Source organism: Pelodiscus sinensis, chromosome 11 (genome assembly GCF_052426305.1).
Source record: "Pelodiscus sinensis isolate ZL-2025 chromosome 11, ASM5242630v1, whole genome shotgun sequence".
Classification (NCBI taxonomy): domain Eukaryota; kingdom Metazoa; phylum Chordata; order Testudines; family Trionychidae; genus Pelodiscus; species Pelodiscus sinensis.
The window spans coordinates 44,118,284-44,134,583 of NC_143062.1; the positions used below are offsets into that span (position 1 = coordinate 44,118,284).

Sequence of the window (16,300 nt, forward strand, 5' to 3'; positions counted from 1 at the left end):
GTACCAACAGAACACACTCCCTAAAAGCCCATCTCCTTTAGGGCAGCTTGAATCTGGGTCTAATCTTGATGGCTACGTCTACACTGAAGGCTTCTTGCGCAAGAACTGTTTTGCGCAAAAGGTCTTCCACGAGAGCGTGTCCACACAGCCATGTGCTTTTGCACAAGAAATGTGCTTCTGCACAAGAGCATCCATGGCAGTGTGGGGGAAGAGCGCTTGAGCAAGAGGGCTTATTCCTCGTGGGGAGAGGAATAACTCTTCCGGAAGAAGCCCTGTTTTCCGACATTGTACTGTAAATTTACTTGTGCAAGAACACGCGTGCAGTGCAGACGCTCTGCAAGTTTTTGCACAAGAACAGGTATTCTTGTGCAAAAATCCTGCAGTGTAGACATAGCCGATGTGTCAGGCCTTTCGCTAATGGAAATAAGAAGGCAAGGGCCCAATGCAGAAGACAGAGAGTAAAAGGGGAATCCCGAGGGTCTCATTTTTCCCACCGTCTCTGCTTCCAAGTTTTCAGTCTCCCTAAGGCCGTATCTACATTTTTTTTTGTCTCCCAGGTTTTGACTTGTCCCTTCTGTCAGTTCAGGAAAGAGAGAGAGTGATTGAAGCGCACCCCAATTAGGATAATAGCGTGCTTCCTCATTGCTAGTATTATGTCAGAGTTCAGTGCTGCTTTGAGGCCTTCCATCCTTAGAAGTCAAGCTGGAAAAGAAAAAAATAAAGATGTTGCTGTGAGACTCTTCAGGGCACGTGGCCAGGCTGTGCGCTTTTCAACTCCGCAAGCCGTTGCGATTCAGATGCACATGTTTTCAAGAGCTTGAAGTCTGAGCTGAATACAGCATGAAATGAAAAAGAAGCTGCCTGATGAACAGAAAAGTACCATGGTTTGATTACTCAACTCAACCAGCTCGGAAGCTATTTTCCTCCAAATACTGAGTGTGGAATTACAGAAAGGAGCTGTGTGCTTCCCCCCCTGCTTTATTTGCACCCCTCTGCTGCATTGCAACGTCAAGTCATGATGGCAAAACTGATATACACAGGGCCAAATTCTGACCTGATGGACATGGATGAAAATCTATGGCCATGGTGGGATTGAACCCACTCACACCAGCCACCAGTCATGACTCTCAGTGTTCTGTGCTGTTAATTAGCTCTAATTTACCAGTCAATGTCTCCTGAGAGCCCAGTAAGCAGTAGAAGGGTTGGTAATGCTACTAGACGATATTGACCTCCCAGCATCTGGCAAATTCTCTGGTTCACCACCAGTTAGTGTCGGACTAGAGAGGTTCAACTTGTCGAATGTTTTATATTATCCTGGAGGTTGATTTTTCAATTGAGATGCATCTGATTTCAGATTCTGAGTGAAGGTTTCTACCATATCTTGAAGATACTTGCAGTGGATAAATATTTGCTGCATACTGGACACAGAATTTCTGATTCTCCTCCAATTTTTATGCTAATTTCAAAGCAGTTGCTCCTCATTTTCATGCACATATACAAGATCCTAATCAGGCCAGTAGTCGTGGAGCCAGATTTTTAAAGGTATTTAGGTATCTAAAGATACAGATAGCTGCCTACTGGGATTTCCAAAAGCACCTAACTTCCAACAAATCAAAGTGAGCTAGGCATTTACATATTTTTGAAAATCCCACTTGGCGTCTATCTGCTTCTTTAGGTACCTAAATACCTTTAACAATCTGGCCCTTGTGCTTTGCAGAGGAAAGTTCAGCTACAAATCCAACAGAAGTGAAACTAGAAAAACACCAATATCTATGGGCTTGGGTTCCCAACTAAAAGCAACACAGGCATGTTGTAAGCAGTCAGGCAGCTGAATGCTACCCTCGGTTCTCTCTTTCAAATCCAGAAAATAAAATAAAATTACCGTGAGAAAATCACATTTTCTTCTTTATACTTGTGTAAATCAGCAGTAACTCCATGGTAGTCAATGGTCTCAATTGTTGGGTCTAGCTCAGGGGTGGGCAAGAGGCTGCCAGCAGGCTGGATCCGGCCCGCCAAGCCACCAGATTTAGTCTGCGGCTGCTTCGCCAAGATCTTTAGGAAGAGAAAAGCTCGCACTTTAAAAAGCCAGCTATTCTCTGTTCCTGACAGATGGGGAGGGAGGAGGGAGACTTCTCATGCCTTTCCCACCCCCCAGCAAAATCTCTTAGCTCCCATTGGCCAATCTCTCAGTTTCTGGCCAATAGGAGTTGACAATTTTTGCTGGGAGCAAGGGCAGTGGAGGAAGCCTTCTCCTGACCTCCTCGTCCCGCCTCCCCTTCCCTCCCTCTCATGCCAGGAGCGGAGCCATGTGGAGCAGCGAGCAGCCTGCAGCAGACAGTCTGCCTCAGGTTTCTGCTGGTAAGTGCCTCCCTGCCAGAGCCTGCCTCTGGCACCCCAGCCCTTCCCTTCCCCAACCCTCTGCCCCCCTCACATACCCATCCGAGATCTGGCACCCGATACCCTGCCACAGATCACAACCCCCTCCTACCAGGTTACATCCCAAACCCCTGAATCCCTGTCCCCTGCCCTAGGTCACAACTGCCTCCTTCACCCAAACTCCCTCCCAGACCCCACTTTCTCTCCTGCACCCTTATCCTTTACCCCAACCTCCCTTCTGCACCCAACCTCCCTCCCAGACTCTGCATCTCCTCCATTAATATCCTGGAAGTGTGCAGCCCTCCACCACTTTCCTAAATCTTGGAGTGCTCCCCCCCATCAAAAATTATTGCCCACCCCTGGTCTAGCTGCACTAGGTGCTACAAGAGGAAGGTTTGGAGAAGCAGAAGTGGGAGTCACCACTGTTACCACCTCCTTAGCGTAGGCTAAACAGTAGCCAGTTTGGTCTCTGGTACAACTTCGAGCAGCTTCAGGTCAGCTGTGATTTGGGGCCTGTGGTAATGACTACCAAGGGACATTACCTGAGCCAGGGATTGCTGGAATGAGACATGCCATGTCTCCCTCTGTTTCTGCTTGAGTGGTCATGCCCTTATATATTTGATGGGGGGGGGCGATGGCATGACATCTATTGTGAGGCCCACTAGAGCGCCAAAGAGCAAGGTAGAACACATAAATCATTGCTGTTGGGGGTGATAGGTGCCTTCCCCAATCAGATCTTTGCAGCATAGCTGCTCTCCTTTAATCTGTGGGTCAGCAGTGGTGGGAAAAGGCTAATAGAGATGGATGAAAATAATTAAGCAGCATGAAACAGAGAAGATGAGATAAAATGAGGACAAAAGGAAAGAGGAAATGAAGAGGCAAGAGGGAGGAGGAAATTGCTGATTCCCTATAGTAATATTCTAGGCTGTGGTCATTTTGGACCCCTCCTAGATGGGCCATAAACCCTTATCTTTAACTCATCTGTGAAAGCAGCAATAGTCATCTTAAAAACTAGCAGACCAAGCAGTTTATGAGTTACGGGCAACAAAATGTTATACAGGGATAGCAAATAAGAAGCAAAAAGGGCCCTATCATTGGAAAATGCTCTTGACTGTGTTGATCATAAGGATGTGAATTGTGGGAAATGGATCATAACCTAATTCTTAACTACATATATTGATTTTGGCTGTGTCAGAATCAGAGGCATGTGTATTTGAAATAGTATCCTACATTCTAAAATTCCGACAAACAACCTATGCCGGAAGAGGAGCTCATTGTAAATTGGCACAATGTTTGAGAAAGATCACTTTGTACATTTGCAATCTGCAATCAAAGAAACAGATTGACCCTGCAAGTTGCAATAATAAGTCCTAAAATATGGACTTGGTGAATGGCCACAGGTGTGTGTATGTTCAAAATAATGGATTTTTTTTGTAGTTATCAATTGTCCACCAGTTGTTATGACTCTTGGCTAGGCTTCTAATATCATTAGTTAGTGAATCTGGACAAGCTGTGATGTGGGAACACAAATTTTTCTCTGCTCATCTCATGCTCACCATCTATAAGTTGACCTTCCTCAAAGGGTCAGCTCTCTCTACAATGAATTGACCCCAAGTGGAGCACTCTTTGCCACATTTCATTAATGTGACTTCCCACCCACAACCTCACAGCTAATGGGCCTGATTCTACTCTTCATTACATTCGTGAAATTCAGCACCTGGAATTACACTGATGTGAACAAATAGATGGTACTGGGATAGGCCTTGGGAGATTTGGGTTCCATTTCTAGCTCTGGCATAGACGGACTCCGTGGCCTGGATGCTCTTTCCCTGCCTGGAATTCACCATCATTAAAAGAGGACAATAATACTTCCACACCTCACAGGGGGGTTGTTAGGATACATTCATGAATAGTTGTGGGATGCCCCAATATCTAGGGACATGTTTACACTATAGGGAAGATCGACGCTGCCGTGGTTGATCTTCCAGGGTTTGATTTAGTGAGTCTAGTGAAGACATGCTAAATTGAACTCAGAGGGTGCTCCCTTCAGCACTGGTACTCCTGGTCCTTGCGAGGAATAAGGGAAGCCAACAGCAGGGTTCGCTCCCGTTAACCTCCCGTTGTGTGGATGGGGATATACGCAATGTTGAATCCAGTTATGCAATTAACATAGTTGGAATTGCGTATCTTGGGTCGATCTTCCTCTCCAGTATAGACCAGGCCAAGGTGAGAAGCGCCAAAGGGGAGGTTATACATATGAGATCCAAATCAGGTCTATGGTCTGGATTCTAATTGACCGCAGGGAGGTGGATTTCTGACCACAGGGCTAAAGCCTTAAGTCAGCTTTCTTGCACAGCTGTTCTCAGGCCCACCAATGGAGGAGGTGGAGCAAATGGGACAATGGCCCCGAGACACAGAGATTCAAAGGGGCCTAGAACTTCTGGCCACCTCTACTGTGGCAGCAGCTGTGGCCAGAGCCCCGGGAGCCACTGGAGCACTAGAGAGACATTCTGCATGTCTTTGAGGGCTGGGGGAGAGGGCCATGCATCGTCATCTGGGTGGCGCTAAGGACTGACTGCCCTTGGTCATGCCCCTTCCTCCCTCAACTCCTCCCCTTCTGAGAGCATGGATCCAGATCTCCACATGCCTTGCCCCGGGGCCCATGGTGGCTGTTGGCCCTGGTGGCTGTACTGTTTGGTCTATCTGAAAATTACTCCAGTCTAACTTGATCTCTTGATAAATAGACACCAACGAAAAGGAGCAGAAACCATTTCTTTCCCAGGCAAGCTCTGAAACCTGCTTGATGGAATGTGACTGAGGTATGGAGGAAATAAAAATTCACCTTGCGACGTCATATTCATTCTATCCATCAGTGACGCTGGGACAATTTTTAGGGTGGGTGTGCTGAGCTATGCCCCCCACCTTACCACCTTACCCTGGTTGCACCTCTTACTGCCCCAGGGTGGGGCCACAGATGGGGGCAACTATGAAGCCCCAAGCGTGGAACCAATGGATGGCAGAAGCAGGGCGGCCAGGACCCCTTGGAGCTGGTGACTCAAACCCCAAGCAGTAATGGGGCCCCTGAATGTGGGCTGGCGGCTGAGCTCCTAGCACAGGGTGCAAAATCTGGGGGATGCTGCAGCCCCTTCTCCACACCCCCATTTCCTGCACCTTTGCTATCAGTTTGAGAAAAAAAATCTGTCAGCTTTACTTTATGATTAATATACTTCCCAGTGCAAACAGGTTTATACTCTCTATCACATATGTATCAATTATAATTATATTTTGACAAAACAGTGCACCAGAAAATTACTATTTTGCTTTGCGAAAGTTGTCATATCAACTATAATATGTGTCCAGTTATGACAGCCAAGAACATTGCTAATACTTTTGTAATAGGAAACATTCCAAACAATAAACAGTTAAATATACCTGTAAAGTCCATTAATGGCCAATCAATATTTTTGATACCACAAAGCATCAATCATTATCAACTGTTTTACTTTGCACATTTTTACATAGGCATCTCCCTGGGTTAGCCTGGATTTGCGTCTCCAACCAACATATTTATTATCTGAGGTCATAAAGTTGGTCCCTGGTTTTCCCCTCCCCTATATCCAAATGTATTGACAGACATACATTGCATATTGAAAGCAATATTAAAATCATACCACACTGAGCTCTTTATTATCAGGGATTTCGGCTAAAAAGTACATCATTTAAATTATCCGAATTCATCAGCAGATGGTAGCAACCATATTTCAAATGTTTTTTCCAACTTGTACACATTAGGTTTATACAACAGCTTCATGTTTCACATAATGTGAAGAAGAAATGCTCATAGGAGTCTCACATTATCTCCAGTACATTTACAAATATTTCTCTCCCCCTCCCGCACCTTCTGGCATCACTGTGTTTGAACCTATGCCAGAAAGCAAGACCTTTAGCTCTAGGGATGATGTCTAGACTCCTTTATGGATGTGCAAAGAACAGCATGATTCAAGCCCTCTCATGGGGCTACGGAGAGCCATGCCCTAAAACAAACCAATATTCCATCAGCTGAGGAAAAAAGAAAAGCCAACGGTTTCTCTACATACAAGGCTTTGTCTTGTATATCACTGAAATATGCAGTCATTGAGCCGCTAGGCTAGTGCGAATTTCTGGTGCAGGAGGGTACATTGGAAAAAACGACGGTTGCCTGCATCAGAGACTTTACATTTTGTTCGTCATTGTTTTGGACCTTTGGGCGCACCCATTGTGACTGTTCTTACATTCTTATGGTCATGGTCACAATTTGTTCCTGACCATTTTAACTGAAGCAGAAGTTTATCAGTACTGTACGGCATATGCAGAAGCTGCAGTAACTTTGATGAACTGCAGACATTCGCTGCACTTGGTGGGGTGATATTTGAGGCTGCCAACTGGCAAAAAGAAAAATCATGAGCATGGCCAAGAGACGTTGCTTCTTATCAACAAGAGTTCCTTCTTTATCATTTTAGCAGGCTTAATATTTTCATCCTTCAGTAAGCAAAATGTTGCTGACCCAAGCCAATGGTGGATTAATCACTGGGCAAATGGGGCCTGTGCCTAGTGGCCCCACCCCATTGCAAGGCCTGAGGAAAATGGGTGCCCCATGACCTGCCCTGCCCTGCCCACTCAGTATTCCTGCCAGGGAACAGGGTCAGGTTCGGGGCTTCCCAGCTTGCCCATCTGGCGCTCCTGTGGGGAAACACTGGGCAGGCAGAATGGGGAACCCCTGTGCTCCAGGCCCATTTCCCTCACAGGAGCAGAAGAGGGGGAAGGCAACTGTGGGCCCCCATTTGCTCTAGCCCAGGGCCCCACAAAATGGCAATCCACCCCGAGACAAGTATTACAGTCACCTTCACATATCCAGAGTTCAGGTCATGCGGGACAAAGAAAGATGGCAAGTCTTTCTCCCCTGGAGCTTGGGTTTGGGAGCCGAGTTAAAGGATTGGGATTCTAATCTAAGCTATATCTGCAAACAAGATGTTTTGTGGCTAAGGCACTACTCGAGGGCTTAGGAGATCTGAGTTCAATTCCTGTCTCTCTCACTGATGTGTGAACTCGGGCAGACACTGAGGGTGCGTCTACACAGCACCCGTAGCTCAAAATAAGCTACGGAGTTTGAGCTACACAGATTGTGTAGCTTATTTCTGGTGTATTTCGAAATAGCTTATTTGGAAATTTGGCGCTGTCTCCTCAGAGCACTATTCCCAATAGTGAGCCTGTTATTTTGAAAGCTGTGTTAAATGGGCTTGTTTAAAAGACGTGGAATAGCTATTTCAGGATACTAGTAGTATCCCGAAATAGCACCACTGTCTAGACCAGTAGTTCTCATCTCGTTTCAGTCCATGGACTACCAGGCCAATCAAAAAATTTTTGTGGACCACCTCCAGCACATGTAGCACGGGACGAATGACACAGTAACTGTTCAGCATGACAGTGACAGCAACACTGACGCTCAGAGCCTCAGACGGAAGTTACTGGCAACACAATGCAGTTGCGTCCTAGGTGACGCTATGGATGACGCACCGCGTGCTTGTGAACACGGCATAAAACAGCCTAACGGCGGTGTCTGCTCATGCCGTGTGACTTTGGGCAATATTCCTGTGGACCATCGAAAACGTCACCATGGACCATCGAAAACGTCACCATGGACCACCAGTTGAGAACCAAAGGTCTCGACGCACCCTTAATCTCACTGTCCCTCTGTTCATCATGTGTAAAATAGACCTAATGCTTACTCCTGCACTTTGTCTGCCCCTTCAACTTGGATTGGAAGCTCTCTAGAAGCAGAGACTGTATCCTTTCCTGTGGGTGTACCGGGCCTAGCATGAAGATCTCAGCTGGGGGCTCTCAGATGCTACCATAATACAAATAGATAACAAGGATGATTTACTTCACTAGCGTTGCTCTTCATTTAACTGAGACCAGAATCAGGTCCATTCATCTGACCAGTTGTTTCCTGAGGACTACCCCCAGAGACCCACTAACCAAGCTGTTCTGGTGACTGCGAGGTGCAAAGAGAATGGTGGAGGAGAGCAGGGAAGAACTTCCCATCCATGGCCCAGATCATCCATAGAGCCACTGCACTATGCAACTTCGTTTCCCTGGCTGGTCTATCCCTCTGCAGCCCAGACAGGCAGAGGGCCAGAAGATTCCTGGACCTTCCCAGGCTCCCTGACCACTGGGCTCTGCCACACGGAAACTGGCTTGTTGGCTAGTGGGAGCACATCTGGTACAAGATGCTCGTGCCATAATCTAGAGCAGGAGCGGGGAATCTTTTTTGGATCGGGGGCCACTGAGCCACAGAAAAATCAGCCAGGGGGCTGCACACAAGTGAATAGCAAAAAACAAAACAAAACAAAGGAAACAAACAAACCCCCAAATCCTCACTGACATGGCCCTGACTGAGAAGGAGAAAGACACTCTCCACATTCCCCTCGCACACCAGAGCTGGGAGGGGGGGGGACAGGCCAGTAGATTTTGTGTGCTCCAGCCCCACGGTGGGGGGAGGGGAAGAGGGGGACAGTGGTTGGGCTAGAGCACCAGAATGGGCTCCCCAGTGCTGGGGGGAGGAGCCCTGAGGCTTGGGGGCCAGATCCAGGCAAGCTGGGGTCGACATCTGCCCCCCCTCCCTCGGGCCTTAGGTTCTCCATTCCTGATCTAGAGACTTCCATGCATAGCTGAGCCACATCTCCTCCATTATTGGGAGAAAGGTCTGCGTGTGTGTATTCCAGGGACATGGAACAGGAGAGTAATTGTCTTTCTAAGGGGCAAATCCAGATGTCTTTGCTTGGTGTTTACTGAGGGCTTGTCTACATGGGGACACTCAGGAAAGTTAGCCCAAACTACTGAAAAGTATGAATTCAAAGTGAACTAACTGAACTGCATTAAGTCTCTGTGTACCTACTCTCATTCAGAATTAAAGTGACCTTAATCCAGTTTACTTTAATTCAGTTTGGATATGTCTACACAACAGTGTTATTATAGTCTGCGTCTACACTACAAGCCGTTATTTTGACATAATGTCAAAATAATGTCGAGCTGTAGGACTTCTTACTCCGACTCCTGTAACTCTCATTTTATGAGGAGTAAGGGAAGTGGGAGGAAGAGTGGTCTTTCTCGGACTTCCTGCTGTGTGGACAGCGCCAAAAGCGGATATAAGCTATTTCGACTTAAGCTACACAATTGCCGTAGCTCAAACTGGTAGCTCAAATTGTGCAGCTGATTTTGGCTTTAGCCCTGTTGTGTAGACCTGCCCTTTCAAAGTGAAATTAATTAGACCAGATTGAGGCCACATTAATTCTGAATGAGAGTGTCCACACAGGGGTTTAAAATACCCGCTTTTAATTCAGACTTGTGAGTTAATTTGTCCCTTGTGTAGATAAGCCTTCAGTCCTTATGCTGACAAATTCTCTTTGATTTCGGTAGGCGTTTGAGCTAGGATCTCAGGACTCAGCACCAAGAGCTATTGGCAAGAGTAATGGAGAATGGTATTTGTCAGGTTAGAAGTAAAATGGGTAATGAGGGGAGGGGAGCAAGAATGCTGAAAGAAACCAGCATTAACTTTTATGGCCTGATTCTGATCTCAAAACACACCAGAGAAAAAAGATATTCGGAAGCTGACCAAATATCTATTCAAAAGGGAAGGAGGGTAAACTACTTACAAGGCAATACATCCATTTTTATTTTGAGCATTAACACTCCAGTTACCAGCATATAAAGTCCATGTGGAATATGGTGTGACACTTGGCACTGCTGCTTTAACATACACTGTAATTACAGTGGACAAATTTCCACCTCCTGAAATATCAGATGCGGACATGGTTGCCCTAGAGGAAGAAGAAAACTGGTGGGATAATTTTCACTGACTTTAGGCCAGCAAGCTCAGCTGTTACTCTGCACTGGATTAAAACTGATTTGTCTGGGTGAAGGTGGTCATGAGAGACACAGGTAACTAGGAATGAAAGGAAATTGCAAACATGAAAGAAGAAAAAGCGGGACTGGATCAAGTATCTTCTGTACTTGCATACACCTCTTCAATTGACAAATACCAAAGGCTAGACGGTGTAGTCTTCATGCATGTTGGCAAGCACTTTTTCACATGAGTACTCCCCCTAAAGTCAATGGGACTAGTCATGTGAATAAATATTCAAAAACATAAATTAGGTTTGCACATTCCAGCCCTGAGGGTCTACCTCTGGCTTAACCCTTCTAAAAGCCTGCCTTCACAGACAGCTGCATTGCTTTAAATAAAGGTGTTAATTTTAACTGATTTAGTTAAACAGGCACAGACCCCTGCATGGTAACTCTTACTTTGTTCTAAGAGCTTTCATGGGCAAAACCCACTTCCTCAGGAAGTGGATTTTGCCCACAAAATCTCATGACACTATATATATATATATATATATATATATATATATATATACACATACATTTTTTTTGGTTAGTCTCTTAAGTTGCTACAGGACTACTCATTGTTTTTAAAGCTACAGACTAACACAGCTACCCCTCTGAGACTTTGTTTTAAGAGTGTCCTATATCAGTTCAGCTTAAGTCAATTAGGTTTAAGCCAGGCATGTCCAAAGTCCGGCCCGCGGACCAATTGCAGCCCGTGTTCCGGTTTAATACGGCCCCCCAGGTAATTTGGCAATATCTATCTTTTATGGCCCCCAACGAATCCATATGTATTGAGATGAATACATTGTAAAATCTCAGTTAATGTCAGTTGGTCTAAATCAGTTATAAATATATTTGGACACAACATGTATACTTGGTGTTATGTTCCTGTTCATATTTTTTGAACTTAAAAGTTGACAGACAACCTCTTTATTACCAATAATATGTAATGTACTTTACAATGTTCCTGACACATATTTCAGCTTCCTGGATTTTTTTTTTCATCTGGCCTTCAGATATGAAAGGCAGAGTGATTTAACACCTGTTTAGATTTGTCATCCATGTGACGAAATGAAAAGTATGCCGTTTGCAATAAACTTTGCATAAAATAGTTAATTTGCATTTAATTTTAATGGTTCAAAGAATGTCAGGCAAAATGGTCGGCCCTCACGCATGTTCACTTCATCAAATCTGGCCCTCTTTGAAAAAAGTTTGGACACCCCTGGTTTAAGCTAAATAAGCCACAGAAATGGAAATGAGAGTGTCCACATTGGGGGGGTTTCATCAATTTAAGTAAACCGGATGAATTAAACAGTGCAAGTTTGTCTATAGGAAGGATTTAGACTGTAGCAACCCAGACATGCTTGGAAGAATCAAACCTTGTGCAAATCCCAATGCATCTTAATCAAATGTTAAGAAACAAAATCAGTTTTTGTATTATCGAGTAAACAATGCAAAACTTTGGAGTTAGCAATCACATTTTTACTGGAGTCTATGCCACCTATACAAAGTCTGAAGACATTGTTTGTATGTACACCTTTAATAAGAAGGCAGCCCAGAGTCTACCAAACTCTGCCAAATAAACTATGAATACATACTGCATTTTTTTCGAGAGTTGTCCTTCTCTTCTTCATAGAATATCTAATAGCTCTAAAAATATTTTCCTGGAAGAGGATAGACTCATCATTGTTACATATCAATGAAGTATAAAGTAGAGTTATGCAAGTAAAGCCAGCATGCTAGTATTGCACAAGAGGGAAAAAGCCTCCAGAACACAAGAAAATGGAATAATGTAATTCTCTCCAATGCTCTGTTGAAAGAAAAAGGAGGCTTGTGACTTGGCATCTTCATGATTCTTTTAGCTGTAGATGTCCTTGTGCTGCAGCGGATTTGCTCCCCCTGTTGACTGCTCTGAAACTGGTAGGTGTCTTCCAGATCATAAAAAAACGTATTTCCTCAGCTGCAGCAAAGTGTGGTACTATTTAATTTCTCGAAGGGTGAGGCTTTATTTCAAAATATCATATATATTTATATATATATATATATATACTTTTAAATGGTATAAAGTAAATTGTAGATCCAAATTTATAAGATTGTTGTTCATACTTCATAATCACGAAAAGTTTACCAAAGAACCATTTTTCTTCATTATTCTTTTCTGTTGTCAAAAATCTGGGACATTATTTCCATAGAATATTTTATTTCACAGAGTAAAGCCACTGTTATTATCTGGTAAATAGTCCAAGTGCAAATAAGAAATCCATTTGGCTTGTAAATGCTTGAGATGGTTCAAACGTTTCATAGGTTGTCCTCTGTAAAGTAGTGGTTCTCTCATCACATCCACCTGGGAGATTCCATTAGGTTCTTGGATGAATCTGCAATGAAGTGCAACACAATCAATTACATACCGCACGGTATGAAAATGAACACAAAAGCTGGATTGACAGTGTGCTGGGGGCAGTGTAGGCGTTCACATCGTGAGATCAGCATTTTGCTCTGTGTGCCAGCCTGGTTTGGGGGTGTTCAGGAGACAGGATGGCCACCTTGTATAGGCATGGACAAGAACACCTTCTACCTCTCTCAAATGACTACCTTGTGGAACCCCATAGATTTGCATAGAGAGAGCGAGCTATGGGGTTGCATACATTTGATTACACAGACTTGCTCTACCTGAACACTTTAAATTCCCTTATAAGGGAAATTGGCCATTGTTCAGGTTTCTATGACTCTTAAAGCTGAATTTTTAACCTTCTTGAGAAGATGTCTTCTTGGTTACATCAATACACATTTATTGACTAGAGAAGGTCTTATGCTATTCATTTAAGGCAGTATCAATACTCACATTGACTTCAGTTGGCTCAGTCCTTAAATTAGGAGAACAGTTATTAGAGAGCAGTAGACAGTATGATGGGAAGCAGCAGTAATTGCCTTAGCAAAAGGTATTTACTGTCTTGTGTTCTTTTCACTACTTTGAGGAGACCTCTTAATTAGAATGACAGTTGCAATACAAAGGGCTTTAGTTAATGCTCTAAACAGAAATTTAATCTGAAATATAGGTCATCATATTAACCTGATAAGCCTGTAAAAAGAAAACCCTAAAACTTTTTTCCAGTTCCCATTTTCTGCTGTCCTGCTTTGCCTTTAACAAGTGATCTTCTCTGCTGGGTTTTCTCCCACACTGCCGGAACTGTTAAAGGGCTTATCCCTTCACTTCTCATTTCCCTGCGCCTTCTCACGGGAGCAGAGAACAGCAGTACCGAAGTCCAGAGATGCAAACAAATCGATGTGTATTGAGGTTAGATTCCAGCAGGCATAAAACCAGTTTCCTTTCCTTTGGTTATCCCCTTGCTTTTTCCCCACTCACTTAAGTTTCAAAGTGACTGGTTTGGAATGTATCTTCCTAGTTTAAGAACAAGGCTTCAGAAAGATAGACTCTGATATTGATCCTTGTTCTCATACCTCTGTAAGTAGTAAAATGGTGGGATCATAGCTAAATTCTTAAAGTGTTGGCTTTTACAGGCAGGCCTGAATATCTAGGTCCTAACAAGAATAAATCCCACGCTCTTTGATGTCCTACTGCAGCCGTTAGCTCAGGGTATGTCTACACTACCCTCCTAATTCGAAATAGGAGGGTAATGTAGTCATACCGCAATTGCAAATGAAGCCCGGGATTTGAATTTCCCGGGCTTCATTTGCATAAAGCCGGCCGGCGCCATTTTTAAATGCCGGCAGTTCGAACCCCGTGCCGCGCGGCTACACGCGGCACGGAGTAGCTAGTTCGGATTAGGCTTCCTAATCCGAACTAGCTGTACTCCTCGTGGAATGAGGAGTACAGCTAGTTCGGATTAGGAAGCCTAATCCGAACTAGCTACTCCGTGCCGCGTGTAGCCGCGCGGCACGGGGTTCGAACTGCCGGCATTTAAAAATGGCGCCGGCCGGCTTTATGCAAATGAAGCCCGGGAAATTCAAATCCCGGGCTTCATTTGCAATTGCGGTATGACTACATTACCCTCCTATTTCGAATTAGGAGGGTAGTGTAGACATACCCTCAGTCAGGGTAGGTTTAGGCAGTGGTGCTATTTCGGGATAATTCTTGCATCCTGAATTAGCTATTCTGCATCTTTTAAGCAAGCCCATTATTTTGAAATATAACGAGCTCACTATTCCGACGTCCCTGTAAACCTTGTTCCACGAGAAGCAAGGGATGTTTTGGAATAGCGGTTTATTTTCAGATTTGGTGCTGTGTAGACAGCGCCAACTTACAAAAATAGCTATTTCAAAATCAACTCGAAATAAGCTACGCAATTTGCTTTGCTCAAATTGCATAGCTGATTTCGAGCTAAGGGTGCAGTGTAGACGCACAGTCAGGCACAGAGCTGAAAATGCTCTGGGATTCAGGTTTGAAGGGACCATAACATCAGCTGTTGCTGTATTAGGATGCATCTATACTGCATCCTTAGCTTAAAATAAGCTATGCAATATGAGCTACACAAATTGTGTAGCTTAATGAGAGCTGATTTCAAAATATCTTATTTCATAATTTGGTGCAGTCTATAGAATCATAGAACACTAGGACTGGAAGGGACCTCAAGAAGTCATCGAGTCCAGTCCCCTGCCCTCATTTCTGGGCGCCACATTTCAAGAAAGATGTGGAGAAATTAGAAAGGGTACAGAGAAGAGCGACAAGAATGATTAAAGGTTTAGAGAACATGACCTGTGAAGCCAGGCTTCATGAACTGGGCTTGTTTAGTTTGGAAAAAAGAAGATTAAGGGGGGACATGATAGCGGTTTTCAAATATCTAAAAGGGTGTCACAAGGAGGAAGGAGAAAATTTGTTCCTCTTAGTTTCTGAGGACAGGACAAGGAGTAATGGGCTTAAAGTGCAGCAGGGGAGGTTTAGATTGGACATTAGGAAAAAATTCCTAACTGTCAGGGTTGTCAAATATTGGAATAAATTGCCAGGGGAGGTGGCTGAATCTCCCTCTCTGGAGAGATTTAAGAACAGGTTAGATAGACATCTGTCAGGGATGGTGTAGACGGAGCTTGGTCCTGCCTTGAGGGCGGGGGGGCTGGACTCGATGACCTCTCGAGGTCCCTTCCAGTCCTATGATTCTATGATTCTATGGCAGGACCAAATACTGTCTAGACCAACCCTGATAGACATTTATCTAACCTACTCTTAAATATCTCCAGAGATGGAGATTCCACAAGCTCCCTGAGCAATTTATCCCAGTGTTTGACTACCCTGACAGTTAGGAACTTTTTCCTAATGTCCAACCTAAACCTCCCTTGCTGCAATTTAAGCCTATTGCTTCTTGTTCTATCCTCAAAGGCCAAGATGAAAAAGTGTTCTCCCTCCTCCTTATGACACTCTTTTAGATACCTGAAAACTGCACTGCTATCATATCATGTCTACAGAGTGCCAAATTTTGAAATAGAGCTCTAATCCACAATGTCCCTTAATCCCTTGTGGAACAAGCTTTACAGGAATGTTGGAATAGTGAGCCTGTTATATTTCAAAACAATGGGCTTGTTTCAAAGACGTGGAATAGCTATTTCGGGATACCGGAAGCATCCCAAAATAGTGCCACAGTGTAGATGTACCCTAAGTGGGCAAGTAGCAAACTTATAGGAAGGGTGAGTCATTCTTTCAGCTACACTACTCAGGAGACAACATAAAAATGACCTATACATCCCTGAGGGCATAATATACTGTGCACTGACTGCGAATGGCGAGAAACAGCTTCGTTTACTCATGAGAGCAGATGATAGGGAATCAGGAGATACCACTCAGTCACTGAACTGCTGTGTGTCTCTAGGGAAATCACTCCAGTTCCGTGCACTGTAGTTCCCCACATCGGTAAAACGAGGGTAGGAAATATGTCTGTCTTGTAAAGTGCTTTGGGGGCACTATTATTATTACCATAGACCAGTGGGTCTCAGACTTCATTGCATCATGACCCCCTTCTGATGACAAAAATTACTACATGACCCCAAGAAG

General features: G+C 44.3%; 1 protein-coding gene across 1 annotated transcript in view; it reads right to left on the bottom strand.

Annotated features, from left to right (window-relative positions):
* Positions 1 to 10,852: 10,852 nt before the first annotated feature.
* Positions 10,853 to 16,300, bottom strand: part of TAFA1 (TAFA chemokine like family member 1) — a 403,741-nt gene continuing 398,293 nt past the window's right edge. Inside the window, exon 5 of the mRNA XM_006120006.4 lies at positions 10,853 to 12,674. Within this exon, the coding sequence (XP_006120068.1) occupies positions 12,657 to 12,674 (18 nt within the window). The 3' untranslated portion in view covers positions 10,853 to 12,656. The remainder of the gene's footprint in view (positions 12,675 to 16,300) is intronic.